This window comes from Neomonachus schauinslandi, chromosome 1, assembly GCF_002201575.2.
Source record: "Neomonachus schauinslandi chromosome 1, ASM220157v2, whole genome shotgun sequence".
NCBI classification, from domain to species: domain Eukaryota; kingdom Metazoa; phylum Chordata; class Mammalia; order Carnivora; family Phocidae; genus Neomonachus; species Neomonachus schauinslandi.
This window is the reverse complement of record NC_058403.1, coordinates 202,052,516-202,072,589: the sequence shown is the minus strand read 5'-3', so window position 1 is coordinate 202,072,589 and position 20,074 is coordinate 202,052,516. Positions and strand designations below refer to the sequence as shown.

At 55.2% G+C, this 20,074-nt stretch overlaps 1 protein-coding gene across 1 annotated transcript in view; it reads left to right on the top strand.

The window, feature by feature from the left end:
- Nucleotides 1-1,849: 1,849 nt before the first annotated feature.
- COLGALT1 (collagen beta(1-O)galactosyltransferase 1) overlaps nt 1,850-20,074 on the top strand; it is a 20,154-nt gene continuing 1,929 nt past the window's right edge. The window contains exons 1-11 of the mRNA XM_021683127.1: nt 1,850-2,115; nt 3,859-3,969; nt 4,474-4,591; nt 9,332-9,466; nt 10,525-10,729; nt 12,729-12,848; nt 16,781-16,857; nt 16,938-17,044; nt 17,161-17,293; nt 18,455-18,582; nt 19,730-19,936. Of these exons, the coding sequence (XP_021538802.1) occupies nt 1,850-2,115; nt 3,859-3,969; nt 4,474-4,591; nt 9,332-9,466; nt 10,525-10,729; nt 12,729-12,848; nt 16,781-16,857; nt 16,938-17,044; nt 17,161-17,293; nt 18,455-18,582; nt 19,730-19,936 (1,607 nt within the window). The remainder of the gene's footprint in view (nt 2,116-3,858; nt 3,970-4,473; nt 4,592-9,331; nt 9,467-10,524; nt 10,730-12,728; nt 12,849-16,780; nt 16,858-16,937; nt 17,045-17,160; nt 17,294-18,454; nt 18,583-19,729; nt 19,937-20,074) is intronic.

Sequence of the window (20,074 nt, the reverse complement as noted above, 5' to 3'; positions counted from 1 at the left end):
TTTGGGTTTGTTTATTTGCTCCAAATCTTAACTTGGTATCAAGTTTCCCAGCTGAGAGTGAAGCATTTGCTGACTTCCCTCTGCTTGCCAGAAGAGTCATCTGTCTACTGGGGGTTGGCAGCTTCTCCCTATCACAAGCCTTCCAGCTGCTTCCGGAGCAGATTCTGAGGGATTTCCCCAGGGTCCTTCTTGGTTCAGCTTTCAGAGGGGTTCAGCTCCATGGAGATAGTTTCCCCCCATTCCGCCCTGGAGTTTTCAGCCTCCCCAAAAAGGAAGATTTTCTTCACTTTTCCTGATTTTACCCTCCAACTCAAACTTCTGACATACATTTGTGCTTTTACAGCCCTTGTACAGCTGTTTTTGTTTGTTTGTTTTTTTTTAATTTTTAACCCAGAACGTGATGTTAGCTCTGTAAAATTAGAGCAACAAAAACTTGTCATCCTGCCCTCTGAGAAAATCACTATTTGCTTATGGTTCTAAAATCTTCCAGTCTTTTCTCAGTTTATCAGGGTATGGGATGTGTCTTGTCACTGTTTTTCTAACTTAATATGAATGATCTTTCCTTGTCAGGTCCATAGAGTGTAAAATGGTTTTTGCCATTTTGTTACAGAAAGTTTCAAAACATACCCCAAAAGTACACCCCTGTGTGCCCCCTCTCGGATTCAGCAGTGACCAAGTGTGGCCAGATCCCTTTCCTCCACTCCCATCCCTCACCCCCTTAGTCAGTTGTATAACCAGTACATTTTAGGCTGTGTTTCCAAAATATTCAGCTAAAAACTGAACTTGAGCAAAGGATTGTTGTGGAAAAAATGTGGAGAACAGAAGCAAAGGAGAGAAATGAAATTGAAGAAGGGGATGGACAAGTAGAAGGACATGCGGAGGAGGAAGGGCAAGTATCAGGTGACTCTGCTAGCCAAGCTGGGAGATTTGGGGCTTTTGGATCAAGCCCACCGCCCTGTCCTACTTCCTTAAGTTCAGGCCCTACTGTCCCTTGAGCACAAGGCCACATGACCTGGGCCCTGAATTTTACTTAACAATACTGAATCTTTTCCTCCCGACCACCATATGAACAAATGTATACCTGAGCATCCTTCTTAAAACTTAATTTTTAAGAATGACACAAAAACAATCAATAGAAAGTACATTAGAGTATGGGGAAACAATCCCCTGGTAGCATTTCTATGGAAACTCCCACCCTGCCTCCGGAGCGCGTGCTCAGCACTTGCAAGTATCACGTGGCTCCATCTGACGCCAACCCTGCGGGGTCGGTAAGACCCTATTTTACAGATGGACAAACTGAGGCTCACACTGGGAGCCCACGGTGGGGGCTGAATTTGAAGCCAGGTCTGGGGACGCCAGGGACCCCGCGCTTAATACTCACCAGCCCTTGAGTACATCCCTGTGAAACCAGGTCCTAACTAACCAGGTCCGCCTGGTGGCACAGACTGGGTCCTATACAAATGGAAGTGGTATGGCGTATCAGGCGAAGGTCCAGGCTGGGGCGGGCGTCAGGAGGCACGGGGTGTTCTGAGCTCTGACACCTTTAAGGCACTGAGTCACGTGAAATGGGAAAGCTAGGAGCGCTCTGTGCCTTTAAGGCGGGAGCTGGGGGCCGGGCGTCGGGGCGGGCCCGCCGACTGACGTGCTCCTGGCGGGAGTCGCGTCAGCAGCACTTCGTGCCTTTAAGGCCCTCGGGAGGAGGGGTCCGGGAAGGGGGCCCAGACGGCTGATTCACGCCAGGCACTCTCCTCCCCTTTAAGGCGCGCGGCAGGGCGGGGTCCGGTGGCAAGCTCAAGGCGCGGTTCGCGTCCGCCGTCAGAAAAGCGGCTTAAAGGCGACGCGTGGCGCGATGGCGGCGGCCCCACGCGCGTGCAGGCGGCGCTGGCGGCCGCGCCCGGTGCTGCTGCTGCTGCTGCTGCTGCTGGCGCTGCCGCCCCCGGGGGGCCCGCCGGGCGCCGCCGCCTACTTCCCGGAGGAGCGCTGGAGCCCCGAGTCGCCGCTGCAGGCGCCCCGAGTCCTCATCGCGCTGGTGGCGCGCAACGCGGCCCACGCGCTGCCCGCCACGCTGGGCGCGCTCGAGCGGCTGCGGCACCCGCGGGAGCGCACGGCGCTGTGGTGAGCGCGGCACCTGCCTTCCCCGCGCCCGGCCTGCCGCCCCCTCCCCGGCGACTCCACCCCGCGCGCTGCCTGCTGCCCTGGCACCGGGCTGGCCGGACCCACGCGTGTCCCCTGCTTGCTTCCCTCTTCGGAGCGGGCCAGACGCGCGGGCCCTCTGCTTGCTGTCCCTCCCTCCCCGTCTCTGTCCCGCCGCTGTGGGACTGACCGACCGCACTCTGCTTTCTGGCCCCGCGGGTAGGGCAGATCCGGGACCACTGGTGCCCAGCCCAGGACTGGGCCGCTCTGCCTGGGACTAACCCTCAAACCGCCTTCGGAGCACTCACAGCTCCAAAGAAGGGGAGCCCGGAGCCCCCACGCTCCACACTGCACTTCCACTAACAGGAAGTCTTTTCAGCTTCCGCTGCATTGGATCCTGAGCCCAGCCTGAGTCAGATCCCCTGCCCTCTAACGAGCGTGGGTGGGTAACGGGACCAGGTGGCCAAGGGTCGGGGAGTGGATCCTTCCCGCAAGGGGAATGGGGCAGAGCCATGTCGGCTGACTGGTGACTTCCCGCCTCCTGCCTCGGTTTCCTAATCTGGAAAATGGGGGCATTAGTATAACTCTGGTTGCCTTCATCTCCGAAGATTAACCAGTTAATGCACGTGAGGCCCTGTGCCTGGCATCTCTGGCTTGGTGCTCAGTGACCAGAAATGTGGCTATTATTATATTGTCGTTACTAGTCACCACTGCTGTTGTTGGCAACTTAATAACAACTTATTTGAGGGGATAGCAGCTCTCCTTTTCATGTGGACTCCTAAATGGCCCTCACCCCTCCATCCCAGATTCCCTAGCCTGGATAATGCAAGCACACAGTTGGTGCTTAAGAAATGTTTGTTGAGGGCGCCTGGGTGGCTCAGTTGGTTAAGCGACTGCCTTCAGCTCAGGTCATGGTCCCAGGGTCCTGGGATCGAGTCCCGCATCGGGCTCCCTGCTCTGCGGGGAGCCTGCTTCTCCTTCTCCCTCTCCCACTCCCCCTGCTTGTGTTCCCTCTCTCGCTGTGTCTCTCTCTGTGAAATAAATAAATAAAATCTTTAAAAAAAAAAAAAAAAAAAAAAAAAGAAATGTTTGTTGAGGGGCGCCTGGGTGGCTCAGTCATTAATCCTTTGCCTTAGGCTCAGATCATGATCCCCGGGTCCTGGGATGGAGCCCCGCATTGGGCTCCCTGCTCGGCGGGAAGCCTGCTTCTCCCTCTCCCACTCCCCCTGCTTGTGTTCCCTCTCTCTCTGTGTCTCTGTCAAATAAATAAAATCTTTAGAAAAAAGAAAAAGGAAATGTTTGTTGAATTAATGAGGAGGCACAGGCCATTATGAGATGGTGTTGTTCATAAGAGAGAATTGAGGAAGGTGGGATGGGGGTAGATGATATATACATTTTTAAATTAAATCACAATATTTAGTACTTAATGTGGTTATAAGATCCTAGGTGCTCAGTAGTACTAACAGTGTCTAATGTGTTTTCCCCAAAATTAGCTTGTTTAATCCCCTCTGCAGCCCAGTGAAGCAGGTCCCGTCCTCATCTCTGTTTCAGATGAGGAAACAGGCATGGCGGCGGGGGCCGGGGGGGGGGGGGGGGGAAGCATCTTGCCCAGGGCTATAAGCTGCTGGAAGGCCAGCTTGGGGGTGTGGAGCCCCTGTTGCTTCAGGCTGCCCGGTGCTGCCTCAGTCTCCCGTCTCCCACTGACTGCCTTGCTCTGCTTTGCAGGGTAGCCACAGACCACAACTCAGACAACACATCGGCTGTGCTGCGGGAATGGCTGGTGGCTGTAAAGAGTTTGTACCACTCCGTGGAGTGGCGGCCGGCAGAAGAGCCCAGGTGAGCTTCAGGGTCTGCCCTGACACCACCCCCCCCCCCGCCCCCAGGCAACTGGGCTGTATCCCTATTCACACACCTTCCATGACTCCCTGTTGTCCTGTGACAACCCCAGCCCCTCTGCCCCTGACTCTCCAGCCCAACTCTGCAGCCTTAAGGGCTGCCCGTGGCTACTCTGACCCGCTCTTAGCTTCCGTGGGCCGCAGTCCTCCAGCTGGACCTTTGCCCCCACAGTTCCCTGCACCTAGAGTTCCCTCACTCCCTTGTCCTCCTGGTGGACGCCTATTGCTTTCTTCTCAGTCTCACTCTATGCCCCAGGGCCAGCCCTGCTGCTTAGCTTCCCATGCACCCCTGCGCAGTGCAGGCCCCTGGTTCCTTTCAGCTTTTCAGGGTTTATTTCTTTACCTCTCTGCCTACATCCCCTCCTCCAGGAAGCCCTCTCTGACCACTGCCCTCTGGGTTGCCATAGGGCCCCATCCTTAGCACATCACAGCTGTCTCTCCGCAGGTCCTACCCGGATGAGGAGGGCCCCAAACACTGGTCTGACTCGCGCTATGAGCACGTCATGAAGTTGCGCCAGGCAGCCTTGAAATCTGCCCGGGACATGTGGGCCGATTACATCCTGGTGAGTCTCTCAGCCAGCTACTCTGAGATCGTGGGGAAGATCAGTGGGTTGTGAAGACCATCCTTAAGCCCGTTTACAGAGGGAAACAGGCTCTGAGAGGAGGAGTGAGTTGGCAGAGGTGACACAGCTGGTTAGCGGAGGAGCTGGGGTTCAATCCAGGGCCTCCGGGGTTCTTTTTCTTTTTTTTTAAAGATTTTATTTATTTTTTAGAGAGCGAGCGAGAGAGAAACAGCATGAGAGGGGAGAGGGTCAGAGGGAGAAGCAGGTTCCCCACCGAGCCGGGAGCCCGATGTGGGACTCGATCCCAGGACCCTGGGATCATGACCTGAGCCAAAGGCAGACGCTTAACCATCTGAGCCACCCAGGCGCCCCGCCTCCAGGGTTCTTAATCATCAGCTGGTGTCCCCAACCATCCCCTGTGGTTGGACCCTTGGGTTGTCTCCTCTTTATTGCCACCTCTGTGCACCCCACAATTCCTCTGGGTGACTGCCGAGAAGCTGGAAGATGGGGTGGAGATCTGGGGGGCGCTGGAGATGCTGGGCTGCTGAGGCATGACTTTCACTTCCTTCTCCTGGGCCGGCCATTGCCTCTGGAGGAAGGGACGGTTCAGGCTGGAATGCATTCGTGTGAAGGTACCTGCTCGCAGGCCTGTAAGAGCTCCTTCAGCCCAACCCCTTGATTTGGATGTGACCCCCTCCCCTGGTGTGGGTGGGGCTGGATGGCACTGGCCGCTGGGCCTGCCTCCCCGTGGAGGCTGAATGCGACGATGCCAGCCTGACAGAGCCTGTGGTTGGTTTCCATCTAGGCGCCAGGCCCCGAGCTGTGGTCGGTACCTTCTTTATTCAGTCAGCCCCTCCCTTGCCCGCCACCTGCCCAGAGCCTTAGGACGCAGTGAGGATCAGCACAGGCTGAGCCCTGCCTTCCTAGTGTCCCAGGAAGGGGGGCCATGACCAGAAACCAAAACTGAGTGAGGAAGTACCTAGAGGCAGCAAATGCTGTGCTCGTAGAAAGGCAGCTGGTGATGGATCAGTGTCCTGGGGTTGCTGTGACAAAGAACCACACACCATGGGGGGGGTGGGAGGGTGCTGCAAACAGCGGAAGTATATTGTCTCCCAGTTCTGGAGGCCAGAAGTCTGAAGTCAAGGTGTCAGCAGGGCCCTGCCCCCTCCGCAGGCTCTAGGGGAGGATCCTTCCTCACTTCTTCCAGCTCCGGGGGCTCCACGTGCTCCTCGGCTTGTGGCCTGTGGCCGTGTCCCTCCGTTGTCTGCCTCTGTGGTCCCGTGGGCTTGTCTCTCTGTCTCTCCTCCCCTTATTAGGTCATCAGTCATTGACTTTAGGGCCTGCCCTACTCCAGTCTGACCCCATCTAAACCTACATCCTAGTTACATTGGCAAAGACCCTATTTCCAACTAAGATCACAGTCACAGGGTACCAGCGGTCAGGACTTCAACCTATCTTTTGGGGGCCACCATTCAAGTCACAACAGATGGCATAGTCAGGGTGTAGTGACGAGTGAGCAGGGTTGGGGGTCTCTCTTAGGAGGGGACCCTAGCCGTGACCTGAAGGAACAAAGAAGCCAGTCTCGGGGGAAGCTGGGGGACAGTGTCTGAGGCAGAGGGAACAGAGTAGGGTGCGAGCTTGGGGCCGTCAGGGACTGGCGAGGAGGCCAGTGTGGGTGTGATGGAGGTGGTCCTGAAGTGGTGGGTGGGGTCAGACCAAGGCAGAGATTTGGCTTTTACTTTGAGGGTAATGGGGAACCACAGAGGGTATATAAGCAGGGAAGAGCTGTGTTCTGATTTATGATTTTCAGAAGCCCTGTGGCTGTCATGGGGAGCAGGGCCTGTTGGGGCAGGAGGGGGGACAGCAGGAGGCCTGGAGCAGGACTGTAGAGAAAGGCAACTAAATTGAAGATGCCTTCTTAGGCCGAGGGACAGGTCCCTGGACGTGGGGGTGACAGGAGGACCCCATATCCCTGGCCTCTCACTGCAGAGAGGAGAAAGAATGGAACAAGCTCTTCCTGGGGGCCCTGTAGGTTGATGCCTTAATCAGACCATTTTACAGATGGGAAAGTAGAGGCTTAGAGAGGGAGGTGACGGGCGCCTGGGTGGCTCAGTTGGTTAAGCGACTGCCTTCGGCTCAGGTCATGATCCTGGAGTCCCTGGATCGAGTCCCACATCGGGCTCCCTGCTCAGCAGGGAGCCTGCTTCTCCCTCTGACCCTCCCCCCTCTCATGTGCTCTCTGTCTCTCTCATTCTCTCTCTCAGATAAATAAATAGAATCTTAAAAAAAAAAGAGAGAGAGAGAGGGAGGTGACAATGTGCTTGTTGGAGTCTCGGAACCAGTGAGGCGCAGAGGTGGGACTGGAACCTCCTGGAACCATCTAGCACAGGACCACCTTGTCTGCTTCCCTGGGTTTTGCTTTCATGGTTTGAGGCTGGCTGGTTTTCACTTTTTTTTTTTTTAATTTTTATTTATTTTATTTATTTGAGACAGAGAGAATGAGAGACAGAGAGCTTGAGAGGGAGGAGGGTCAGAGGGAGAAGCAGACTCCCTGCCGAGCAGGGAGCCCCATGCGGGACTCGATCCTGGGACTCCAGGATCATGACCTGAGCCGAAGGCAGTCGCTTAACCAACTGAGCCACCCAGGCGCCCTGGTTTTCACTTTTTTCCCTCAGTAAACTTGGGTGGAACTCTACATGTTGGTTCAAAACTCAAAACAGCTTTTGACATACCAGTATCTTTTTGTAACTGGGGACTTTGGAAATCCATATTGGGATGTAAAACCATTTGTCCAGTGTTTTAAAATTGTTATTAAAAGGAATTCTTTAAAAAAAAAAAAAAAAGACCTCTTTTTACAAGAAAAAAAGCACCTCTTTTTTTCTCTTTTTGCAAACGCTATAGGTGTTACTTGTAAGAAAATATACAAGAAAAAATAAGAAACTTAGGGAAGAAAAAACAAGCAAACCCTGTAATCTTACCTCCCGGAGAGACTCACTTTCTGGCTGGTTTCCGTGTTTTCTAATTGAGGTGCAGTTCACATAATGTAAAATTAACTGTTTCAAAGGGAACAACTCAGTGGCATTTTGTACATTCATTATGTTGTACAACCACAACCTCACTCTAGTTCCAGAACATTTCCATCGCCCCAAAAGGATGCCCCGTCCCCATGAATAGTCACTCCCCCCCCCCCCCCCCCCCCCAGGCCCTGGCAGCCACTAGTCTGCTTTCTCTGTCATAGATGCGCCTCTTCTAGTCACATAAGTGAATCATACGCTATGTGCCATGTCTTGTCTGGCTTCTCTCACTCAGCACGGTGTTCTCAAGGTTCATCCATGTTGTAGCTGTGTGTCCGAGCTCTGTTCCTTTTTAAGGCTGCGTGATGTTCCATTGTGTGGATGGACCACGTTTTGTTTATCCATTCTTCCACTGATGGACACGTGGGTCATTTCCACCGTTTGGCTCTCGTGGCCACCGCCACTGTGAACATGGGTGTGCAGATGTCTGTTTCTGGTTGTCTTGGTGGTACCTAGGAGTGGAATCGCTGAGTCATACGTACCTCTGTGTGTAACTCTTCGAGGAACTGCCAGACCGTTCGGGGTGTTTTTATTGTGTATATATTCAAAGGTCACACATATAAATGTTCGCAGGGGCCAGGCAGGGAACAGCCCTGTGGCTTGTCCCAAGGGACAGCCACCTTCTGTCTCCAGCTGGGGGTTGCCCTGTGGGAATGCCATTCTGGAGTTGCCAGAGAAGGCTGGAATTCTAGTTCTCGCTGTTGTGTGTGGCAAGTGATTTAAAGGTTTTTAAAAATCCTGCGTGGGAGGCAGAAAGCGTATCTGTGGATCAGATGCATTTAAAAGTCAATCAATCCTAAGAGTTCCTCCTAAGAGTTCTGTAATGCATCGTGGCCTGCGTGTCTTCACATCCCAGTGCACAGGGACACCCTCGCCTGATCCTTTTCCGTGGCGCGATTCCTAGCTGTCTCGACTCGCTCTGCAGTGGGATGGGGCCGGAACTTCTCTAGCTGATTCGCCACTGCTAGACTCCTGGGTTGTTCCCCAGTTTGTGTGACCAACAGCACTGCAGTGAGCCTCCTTGGTGACACGTGGTTTTGGGGGGGACCAGCAGGACCCCCCCCAGCCCCCGATGGTGACCCTGTTCCTGGGTTGGTGGATTTCATTCCATGCTGCACCAAGCAAGTTACCATCTTTTTATCCCAACATGTAAGGCGCTAAAGGAAAACAAAAGGCTTACATAAAGATCTGATTCGTACACTCTTTATCAGCACGTAATTCACGTTAGACAGAGTGCCTTCCTCCCAGCCACTCCCCGAGGAATTGGCCTCTGCTTCCACCATCCTACTCATGGACAGGCGCTGCCTGTTTGAAAAGTTCCCATAAATGGCGCTGTATGGTACACTCACTGTCATGTTCCATGTGCCCCCCCCAGAGGCACGTCTGGGCCCCATTTGTGTTGCTTTGTGCTGTGTGGTCTGTCCCTTCTCTTGCTACGGAGTGCATTTCATTGTGTGAGCGTTACTTGGCTTGTCACTAGGGGGAGAGCTGGCCATGGAGGAACCGGAACCGGCTGGCTTCCAGAGCCACATCTACTACTCCAGGATCCCCAGACTGCCCCCCTCCTCCCCTCCAGGACTCTGGCCTCCGCCCCAGCTGTTCAGAGCTATGGCCAGCCCAGGTCAGTCCCGTAGCCCCTGCTGATGCTCTGTTGGGTATTTTGCAGTTTGTGGATGCAGACAACCTGATCCTCAACCCGAACATGCTAAGTCTCCTCATCGCTGAGAATAAGACAGTGGTGGCTCCCATGCTGGATTCGCGGGCCGCGTACTCCAACTTCTGGTGCGGGATGACTTCCCAGGTCAGGGTGCTGCTGGGGTAGGGTGGGGGCGGGGGATGGTGGGGGCGAGCGAGTGGGGACTGTGGCTGGAGTCTAACTTATCACACCACTTCATGGTGAGCACTTTACAACACCATGGTGATAATCCTTAAATAGCTCCTTGACGGAGGGTCTGTGATTGTGCCCTCTCCTCCCCACCCCCTTCCCAGTCACTGAGGCAGAAACAGAAATACAGGGAGAGAGGACTTGACTTGCCTAAGCTCACACAGCTAGGAAGCTGTGGTGCCAGGTACGACTTTAGGCACAGCTTGATCCAGGTGTTCAAACAACATTCCTGTCTTCCTCCATCCTTTGGGTGGCTTCATTTTCAGACTCCTGGGGCACAATCCCATCACCATCCAGCCAAAGTCCACTTTGGGCCTTGTCTAGTCTCCTCCTACACCTGAGCCAATTCCTGAAGCCAGGAAAATGCCAGGTTCTGATTGGCCAAAGCCTGGGCCATAAGTCCCACCCTAGGGTTGAGGCTGGGATTGTGGGCAACACCAGGAGGAGTGAAAGAGTAGGTGCTGGAGTGGGGGCCAAGCCAGAGCCAGGACCCCCCTCCTGTCTCCTCCTATCTTTTTAATTGACGTGCAATTCACATAACATAAAACTCACCATCTTAAAGTGAACAGTTAAGTGGTTTCTATTTAAAAAAATATGTCGTAGCCCAAATTCCCTGAGGTCCTACTTCTGATGTTCAATCCTGTGTAAGTCAGGGAATCACAAATATCCAGTCCCTTTCTCAGCTTTCCCATTTCCTCCTTCAAGTGCTTCCTTTCTGATTTGAAGTGTTGAGCTAGGTCTGCGGGCGCACAGCTGCTTACCTTCCCCCATCTGCCCCTGCCCCACCGCCTGAGGCTTCGGGGGTGGACACGAGGCCTAACCACGCCCAGAGCTCTGCATTCGGGGGGAGCCCACCACAGCCAGAGGCTGGCATCTGGGTCCTGCTCTCCAACTGTTCTGTGCCTCCCCTTGTCCCAGGCCTCCAGCCTTACCTCTAGGGTCCCCCATATAGAGCTGCGCCCTCCTCCCTGCAGGGCTACTACAAGCGCACGCCTGCCTACATCCCCATTCGCAAGCGGGACCGCCGGGGCTGCTTTGCCGTTCCCATGGTGCACTCAACCTTCCTGATCGACCTGCGGAAGGCGGCATCTAGGAACTTGGCGTTCTACCCTCCTCACCCTGACTACACATGGTCCTTTGACGACATCATCGTTTTTGCCTTCTCCTGCAAGCAAGCAGGTGAGCCCACAGGGAGTTTGCCAGCACGGGGGCATCTGTCTGGCTCTCTGGGACCAGTGTCGAGCCCACAGAAGGTTCGCAGAACCAGAACTGCAGGGTGCAGGGATGGCTACAGGTGTGGCTGTATCCAGGTGTTCAGGTGATGTCCCCAGGACTCCCTTTCTCCCCAGTCTTGGCTTTGCCGGGTCACTTCACTCCCCATATCTTTAAGACCTCTTTATTGAAGGTTATTTTCATCTTGATATTCTCCTGTGTTCTCCCAGTTTTCTGTAGCTGAGCATAATTACTCCCTATTTGTACAGTTAGGGAAGAAACATTTTAAAGAGAAAGAGAACACAGCCAGCCACAGTTGACCTCTCATTTTTTTTTTAAACCATGGTTCGGCAAACAATGGCCCATGGGCCAAATCTGGCCCACCATCTGTTTTTCTATAGCCACAAGCCAAGTATGTCTTTTGGGTTCCTGGACCTAATTCTATCCTGAGTGTGTGTCGGGGGAGGGGGGAAACTTCCCCACACCAACAAGCCATTGTCTCTGTAGGACAAGCAGGGTGTCCTCCAATTCAACTCAATTCTGACACTATCTTTCCAGAGATAGTATCAAATCCCACAGGTTGAGGAGGGCTCAGTCCGACAAGACTGCCGCCCACCGCAACTTCAGATGCCGGCCACAAACCCATGTTCTCATTGTGCTTCTGACCAACTGGCTATAAATCCGAGGCTCCCAAGATGCTCTCCCTGGGTTCCATTAATTTCCTAGAGCAGTGCACGGAATTCAGGAAACCCATCTACTCACTAGATGACTCGGTGTAGTATAAAAGGATATAACTCAGGAGCAGCCTGTTGAAGAGATGCCTAGGGTGAGGTATGTGGGAAGGGGTGCAGAGCTTCCTTGCCCCCTCCAGGCTCCAGGTATGTTACTCTCCCCACACTCCACGTGTTCACCAACCCAGAAGCGCCCTGAACTCCATCCTTTTGGGTTTTTATGGAGGCTTCATTACATAGACACGATTGATTGAATCATTGGCGCTTGGCAATCCAACCTCTAGCTCCTCTCCTCTCCGCAGAGATCAGAGGGGTAGGACTGAAAGTTCCAACCCTCTATTCATGGTTGATTCCGCTGGCAACCAGTGTGTGTGTTGGGGGAGGGAGGTTCCTCTTTAAATGCTTTCCAAAAGTCACTTATTAACGTAAGAGACACCTTTAAGCTCCCAACATCTAGGAAATTCCAAGGGTTTTGGGAACTGAGCCTGGAACTGTGGACAAAGACCAAATATATATGAGAAGTCTATATTCGGTCATCTGAATGGAAAAAAAAAATGAAGAATAACATTTTGTGACATCTGAAGATTATATAAAATTTGAATCTCAGTGCCTATAAATAAAGTTTCATCGGCTGGCAGCCACGCCTATTCATTTAAGTTTCATTTCTGGCTGCTTCTGCCTTCTAGCTGCAACTGAGTCATTGAGACAGAACTGTCTGGCCCACAAGCGTAAATATTGACCATCTGGCCCTTTACAGAAAAGTTAACCAGTTCAGGTGAAAATCATTTTTCACTGGGTTTTTTTACTTAAAAAAAAAAAAGATACGCCCAAAAGCTTAAACCACCCCGAAAAGGGCAAATGCAGATGGGGGTGCCGTTCCTGCCCTCCGGTTCAGCCGCATCTCCTGTTCCTGCCTCAGCGTGGCTTCTTGTACGGTTGTGGGCGTGGCCGTGTGGCGGAACCGCGGAACCCCTGGGGGGGATCGAGGCGGTGGCCATGCGAGGCGCTCTCGTTAACAGCTCTGGAGTTTTTCCGGGCCTCCCTGCCAGCGCGAACCCCTGTTCTGGCTCCTGGTCCCAGCTGGAGAGCTGAGGAGTCGCTGCCGGGTGCCGGGTGCTGGGAGCAGGGGGACCTGTTGAGGTTCCAAGCCCGCCCTGGGCGGTGGGGGGGGGGGGGGGGGGGGGCGCTGCTGCCTCTACCATATTCACGTTGGGTTGTTGTTCCCTCGGCCGCAGAGGTCCAGATGTATGTCTGCAACAAGGAGGCGTACGGCTTCCTGCCTGTGCCACTGCGAGCGCACAGCTCCCTGCAGGATGAGGCCGAGAGCTTCATGCACGTGCAGCTGGAGGTCATGGGTGAGTCCGCCCGCGCCAAACGGGGAGGGCCGAGTCACCTCCCTTTCTCTGCCACCTCAAGTCTGGCGCCTGAACACTGATGGAGCGTGTGTCTGTCGCTTTGCTGGGAGCGGGAGACCCAGCATGAACAAGGTGGATGGTTGTCCCCACTCTTGCAAGCACGGCATCCTGAGAGCAGTCAGGATGGGCTTCTGGGAAGAGGTGGCATGAAGGTGCAGGGTGGGTAGGAGTTAACCAGGAAGAGGATTACAGCTGGAGGGAGCAACGCGGGCAAAGGCCAGGAGGCTGGAGGGAATGTGAGCTCAGAGAACAGCCAAGGTTGACGGGGCAGAAATAAAGGTGGCGAGCTGGGCAGAGCTGGCAGGCGGGACTGGGGCAGGGGCCTTGGGCACCAAGCTGAGGAATGGGCCTTTTCCCCAAGGGCAGTTGGGAGCCATAGAGGGTATGGGAGCAGAGGGGCAGCAGGTTTTCGCTGAGGGACCTTTATGTGCACGGCAGTGCCTGGGACACCACCATTTCGGGCTGTGTCCTCATCCATGCCCCTGCCAAACCCCAGACCCACCATTATTTAATATTTATCTTAAGCAGACATTTTTTTTTTTCACTTGAATACATTTATTTAAAAAAGGAAACTAGGTATTTTTACCATAGTTGCAAGTTCATGTCTTTCTAATATATATACAGATAAATCCATAAACTAGTAAACTAGCCATCCTTCTAGTGGGCCCCTGACATGGGACAAGCACATGGGGCTGAGCTGGCTCCTGCCCCAGCTGGGGAGCTCCAGGGCCACCACACAGTGATACATGTCTACTTCTATGAGGGCCTGGCCGTGTGCTGGCCACACACATCCCCCAGAAGGCCCCTGGGGCAGCATGGCTGATCCCCCCACTGCACAGACAGGGAGGAGCCCTGCTCTGGGGCTCCTTTCCCACTCTTAAACCTCTCTCCAGAAAGTTCTGTCTATGGCACCCCCTGGTGGCTGAAGATGGAACCGCACCCTGCCCTCTTTGTTTTGGGGGATTTGGGGGATTTTGAGGTGACACCTGGAGGCTGCAAGGTCACCAGGGTGAAGACCCCTGCAGTACCTGAGTGTTTGTCACACACAGTTGCCCAGGACTGGTCCAGCAGCCCCACCAGGCCACAATCACAGAGGTGGGTCTCTGCTCATCACCAGCTCCAACTGGTGATTGGCCCCTGAGAAATGTCTCCCAGGCCGCCATAGTTTTCCTACTTGATTTTATTATTTTTTTAAATTTTATTTTTATTAATAAGTTTTATTTTTATTATTTTTTATTTTTTGAGAGAGCGAGAGAAAGCACGTACGAGAGCAGGGGCGGTGCAGAGGGAGAGGGAGGGAGAGAGACTTAAGCAGACTCCACGCCCAGCAGAGCCCGATGTGGGGCCCTTGTGAGAACATGACCTGAGCCGAAGAGTCAGACACTCAACCGACTGAGCCACCCAGGCTCAGTTAGAAACTATTAGAAACTGAAGTCACCAGAGGGGTGAATATATTCCTGTGTCTTGAGGGCCAGAGCAAAGCATACAGAACAAACAGAAGGAGGGTCTGGAGGTTTCAGATATTTGTGTAAATCATTCTTTCTGGTCTGGGCGGAGACTGCATTTTCTCTCCATCCATATGTGGGTACCTGGACCCGGGCTGTGCATATGATTTTTCATGTGTTCGAAAGTCTGACGATGAAATTTCAGACTTGCAGAAAGGCTCAGTGAGATCCCTGTGGGTGGGGAATCCTGTAACCTGCTTCCTTCCCCGCCCCCTGCTTGTGGACAATGGAGCATGTTTCCCCATCGGCCCCGTAACCCTTGCTTAGTATAAATCCTATTTGTTGAGTGTTAACGCACACTGTGGTAATGGGTGGTGTGCGTGTGGTGTGATGATTGCTTTTATATCCTGTCACCAGCCACAGGCCAGGCCCTAGCCTTCCCCTGGCCCTCCCGCCACCCCAATTTCATCAGCTGATGGGTTGTGGCGGTCCCGTGCTTCTGTAAGTGGAATCACCCAGTGTGCCTCTCTCAAGCGCCATGTCTTCTGCCCAGCGTCTCACGGGTGCTGGCGTGACCGCCGTGTGCAGCTGCAGCTCGTTCCCTGTCTTGTTGTGTCATGTTAACCATAGATTTATCCAGTCTTGGCTGTGTCACACGTTACTTTACCAGCCTTCTCATGAGGGACACGGAAGGTGTTTCCCATCTTCCCCAGGGTTGCTGTGGATTTCCCATGCATGCGTGTGAGGGAGATCCAGACATGCTCAGTGGGCGTGAAGTTAGGAAATACCCACAAGATTGCTCTACTTCTTAAACCAGTTGCAAGGTCTGCGGGTCCCCAAGACCACGCTCAGGTTTGATAATTCACTAGCAGGACACAGGACTCACTGGAAGCTGTTACGCTCACAGTTAGGGTTTATGACAAGTGAAAGGACACAGGTTACGGTCAGCAAAGGGAAGGGGTGTCTGGGGTGGAGACACCCAGGGTGTTTCGTGCATGGAACTTCTGGGTGTCCCCTGTCTGTGGAGTCTTGTGGACAGCTTTCACTTTTCCTGGCACCAGTGTGTGACAACATGCATGGTGTACTACTATCCAGACAGAGGGGCCTGTGTCTGTCCCTCAGACTCACACAGGGCCTGTATTCTTGACGGGATCACCGTCAGGCTGGGCTCCTCTGGGCCAGCCTCCCCAGCCTCCTATCCGCCCGTGGATCTGATCCTTCTGAAGGAAGCCACCAGGGTGTGCCAGGCCAGGCCCCCGGGGACATGGTCTGAGCACTGTTCATAGCAGCGAGAAGGGCAGTGATCATGGCCACTCTGAAATTCTTGCCATACCTTGGCTTGTAGACACGCCACTCCAGTCACACAGTCCCCTTCCCCTGGTGTGTCTCTGTGGTCTCCCCTCTGTGTGCATGGCTGGATCCAAATTGCCCATTTTGATAAGGACCCCAGGCACTATTTTAACTTGATTGTCTTTGTAAAGACCTTATTTCCAAATAAGGTCACATTCTGAAGTACTGGAGGTTAAGATGCCAACATATTGGGGAGGACACGATTCAACCCATAATGTGTGTCATTTCATGACATCTTCTCCTGAAACCTCTGGGTGGAGGAGGTTTTTAAAATTGGAGTCCCGGGGCACCTGGGTGGCTCAGTCGGTTGAGTATCTGACTCTTGGTTTCAGTTCAGGTCACGATCTCAGGGTCCTGAGATTGAGCCCCGTGTCGGGATCCACGCTCAGCAGGGAGTCTGCTTGAGATTCTCTCTCCCTCTGTCCCTCCCCTCCCCAACTCATGCACACTTTCTCTCTCTCAAACAAGTAAATCTTTAAAAAATAAAAAATAAAATTGGAGCCCCATTTTATAGATGAGGAAAGCCAAGGCCCCGACAGGTCAAGGTCATACAGCTTGCCATCATTTCTTTGTTCATTCTATGAGTAATTATTGAGTGCCTGCTGTGTACCAAGCGTTGGGCATTGGGGACTCAGTGGGCAGACCTGGTGTCTGTCCTGTGGGGCTTGTGGCCTACAGACAGAAAGCCAGGGAGGTGGGCCCACAGGATTGGGGTTTGATGATGGAAAGCCAGATGCTGTGGGAGCCAGGAGGAGGTCCCCTGCTCCAGCTCAAGAGAGCATCTTAGTTGAGAACTCAGGGGAAGGAGGGGAGGAGGGAAAGGTGTTTCAGGCAGAGGCCCAGCACGTGCAAAGGTCCTGAGGTAGGAAGGGGTGCATTTGGGGCAGTGCCAACAGCCAGAGTGAGGGGGTGCTGGGGGAAAGAGACTAGCACCAACATTGTGAATGGTGCCAGGCTAAGGAGCTCAGGGTGTCGGGGGCCCCAGAGGGGCTGGGGGAAGGAAGGGACATTGTTAAGAGGCTAGAGCCCCTCCCTCAGTGACCCCGCTGACAAACCCCCCTTCTGTCTGCCTCACAGTGAAGCACCCGCCGGTGGAGCCCTCCAGGTTCATCTCAGTGCCCCCCAAGATGCCAGACAAGATGGGCTTCGACGAGGTGAGCCAGGCCTCCCCTGGCGGGCTGGGGTGGGGGGCAGGGGCTGGCCTGGAGGGTGCGACCAGAGCTCTGGGCCGCAGGTCTTCATGATCAACCTGAAGCGGCGGCAGGACCGGCGGGAGCGCATGCTGCGGGCCCTGCAGGCTCAGGAGATTGAGAGCCGGCTGGTGGAGGCCGTGGACGGCAAGTGCGTTCGGAGTCCCGCCGCGGGGGGAGGAGCCGGTGGGCACCGGGCTGTAGACCACTCCCTGGCAGGCCCGGCCCAGTGGGTCTTCCTCTGACCCCCCCTCTCCCCGCCCCCAGAGCCATGAACACCAGCCAGGTGGAGGCACTGGGCATCCAGATGCTGCCTGGCTACCGGGACCCCTACCACGGGCGGCCCCTCACCAAGGGTGAGCTGGGCTGCTTCCTCAGCCACTATAACATCTGGAAGGAGGTAGGTCTGGCAGGGGAGGGGAGGGCAGGGCCGTCCTCAAGCTTCTGGCAGCTCAGGGAGGGACTCGCTGGTGCCCCCTGCGGGCTTCTGAAACTTGGGCAGGACACAGGGCCTCTGTTTCGAGATGACTTCACCTGCATGTCACCTGCAGCCTGGCTGGGGCAGCTGCTGTCCTTCCATTGTGCAGATGGGGAAGCAGACTAGGGAGGGAGGGATGAGCCCGGCTCCCACAGAAGGTGGGGTCTCAGGCCCAGGACCCCCAAGGGAGGCCTCTTCCCACCCCACTGTCTTTGGAGCCTGGACTCTGTGCTCAGCATTTACAAGGAGAAGTGACGGCCGCAGGGACAGTAGGCAACGCTAACCCCGCGCCAGCGGCTCGTTAGCCAAGCTCAGAGGCCGAGAGTCAAACCTGGAGCCACCGGGCATGGGGCCAGATGGGGTATCCGGGCATTTGAGGTGACGGTGCTCTTTCCCTGAGTGAGACTCGTCATGGATGGCATGGGGCAGAGGCTGCGGTATCTGGGCGGCCCGACCCCGGTTCAAGCCCAGCCCTGCCTCTTAGAGGGGTGAGCTCTGTGAGCAAGGAGGGTGCTCTGTTCTTGCAGATGACAGTCACCCTCCTCAGTCTTGAGGATTCTCAAGTGCATTTGGCGAGCACCCATGCACCTGCTGTGCATCTGGCCTGGTGTTGGGAATGTGACAGCCAGCAAGACAGATGTGGGCCCCTGCGGGGGGCTCACAGCCCAGGGATGTGGGGTGACTGATGGCAAACCACAATAAACTAAGTGCAACGCACCCACAGGAGGGCCATGAATTGTCCTCGGCTGACAGCTTTGGCCAGTGGTTGGGGAGGGCCTAGTAGGTGACATTTGACCTGAGGGCTGAAGGCTGGGGGCCTGCCTGCCGCTGCACTGGGGGGTGCTCTGCGTCGGCACAGGCACAGACCTTGGGGTAGGAAGTAGAAGCCAGGCCAAAGCCAAGGTCAGGGCACACATCACCAAGTGTGTGAGGAGCTGATGGCCAAGAGGTCCATCCAGACGATGGTGAGGAAGGCTTGTGTTTGCTTCTCTCCTGCTGCCCCAGGGCCTTGAAGCAGAGCTGACCTCAGGGTCAGGTCTGCCCTTGGTCTCTGTCTGATGTGGGCAGGGCATCCTCCTTCAGGTTGTGGACCGTGGGCTGCGGAAGTCGCTTGTCTTCGAGGACGACCTGCGCTTTGAGATCTTCTTTAAGAGACGCCTGCTGAACCTCATGCGGGACGTGGAGCGGGAGAGTCTGGACTGGGACCTCATGTGGGTGTGGGGGCAGGGCTGGCCATGGGGTCTGGGCCCTGGGTGGCACTGGGGTGGGGCCGGGGCTCGGGGGCTCAGTTTGGAGTGGGGTGGAGCTGCAGTCTGGGGCTCAGAAGTGTGGCGCAGAGCCTGGAGGTCTGAGGGTCTTTGCAGGTTAATAGGCTGGGCCAACTCTTGGGGGGGTGGCAGAAGGGGACTCGGGTGTAGCCTGTGTGAGGGGCCCCATGGTCCCTGGATCCGAGAGCAGTCAGGGTTTGGCCTAAAGCCTGTAGGGTAGGGCCTATGGGCCTAAGGCCTGGGGGGTAGGGCCTGTGGGGTAGGGCCAAAGGCCTGTGAGGATGACCTGGAAATCTAGGGACCTGGCCTGTGGGGAGGGGGCTCTGTCAGGGCTTGGAGACTTGGTGAGTCCTGTAGGAGATGGGGTATGCCTAAGATTTGACTTGGAAGCCTGTGCGCATGGCTGAAGATCTTGGGGTGTGGGCTGGGGTAGGTGTGGCCAGGGCTTGGGGGTGTGCCCAGGAGCTGGGGGCGTGGCTGAATGTGGGGGCATACCCAGAGAGCCTGGGTCTTAGACCAGCACTGGGTAGGATGTGGCCAGCATATTTCTGGAACAGTCCTTTGGAATCTCCTCTAAGTGAGTTGGTTTGCCCTCCCCCCCGCCCCTTCTCTCTCTCTCCTGTGCACGGGGCCCTGATGCAGGTTCTAGGCCCCAGACTCTGGGCCGTGCTAGTAATAGGTGTAGAAGCCGTATCCCTTCATCCCCAGCTACTCACCACATTCCTGCACCTTGCCCAGCTGCCCCACAGCCTTCTGAACTTAGAGCAGCTTCCCTTCTAGCCCCACTCCTTCCTTTGGTTCAGCCTCAGAGAGTGTCCAGGACGTCTTCCCCTTTCCAGTTCCAAATCCTCCCATGGCTCCCTAGTACCCTTGGAAAAAACTCATCTCCTCCCTGCCCTCCTCCCTGTCCCAGACGCCTGTGGTCCTCCCTGGTCCGGCAGCCACACCAGCCTCCTGGTTGCTCCCCGGAACACACCCAGCCCGCTCCCACCCCAGGGCCTGACGGAGGCTCACTGGATCTCAGACTTGCACAGTTAGCATTCTCCTGCGGGTGGAAGAGGGTGACAGGACCCTGACTCTGCCCCCGCAGCTACGTGGGCCGGAAGCGGATGCAGGTGGAGCACCCGGAGAAGGCCGTGCCGCGCGTGAGGAACCTGGTGGAGGCCGATTACTCCTACTGGACGCTGGCCTACGTGATCTCCCTGCAGGGCGCCCGCAAGCTGCTGGCTGCCCAGCCGCTCTCCAAGATGCTGCCCGTCGACGAGTTCCTGCCCGTCATGTTTGACAAGCACCCAGTGTGAGACGCTCGCTGCGGGCACACAGGCCGGGGTCTTGCCGTGGGTCTGTCCTGGCTCGGTGGGCGTGGGGCTGGTGGACCCCTGGGTCGCCTCTTTTCCTCTGCCTACTCCTACCTCCATGCCTGCCTCCCCCCCCC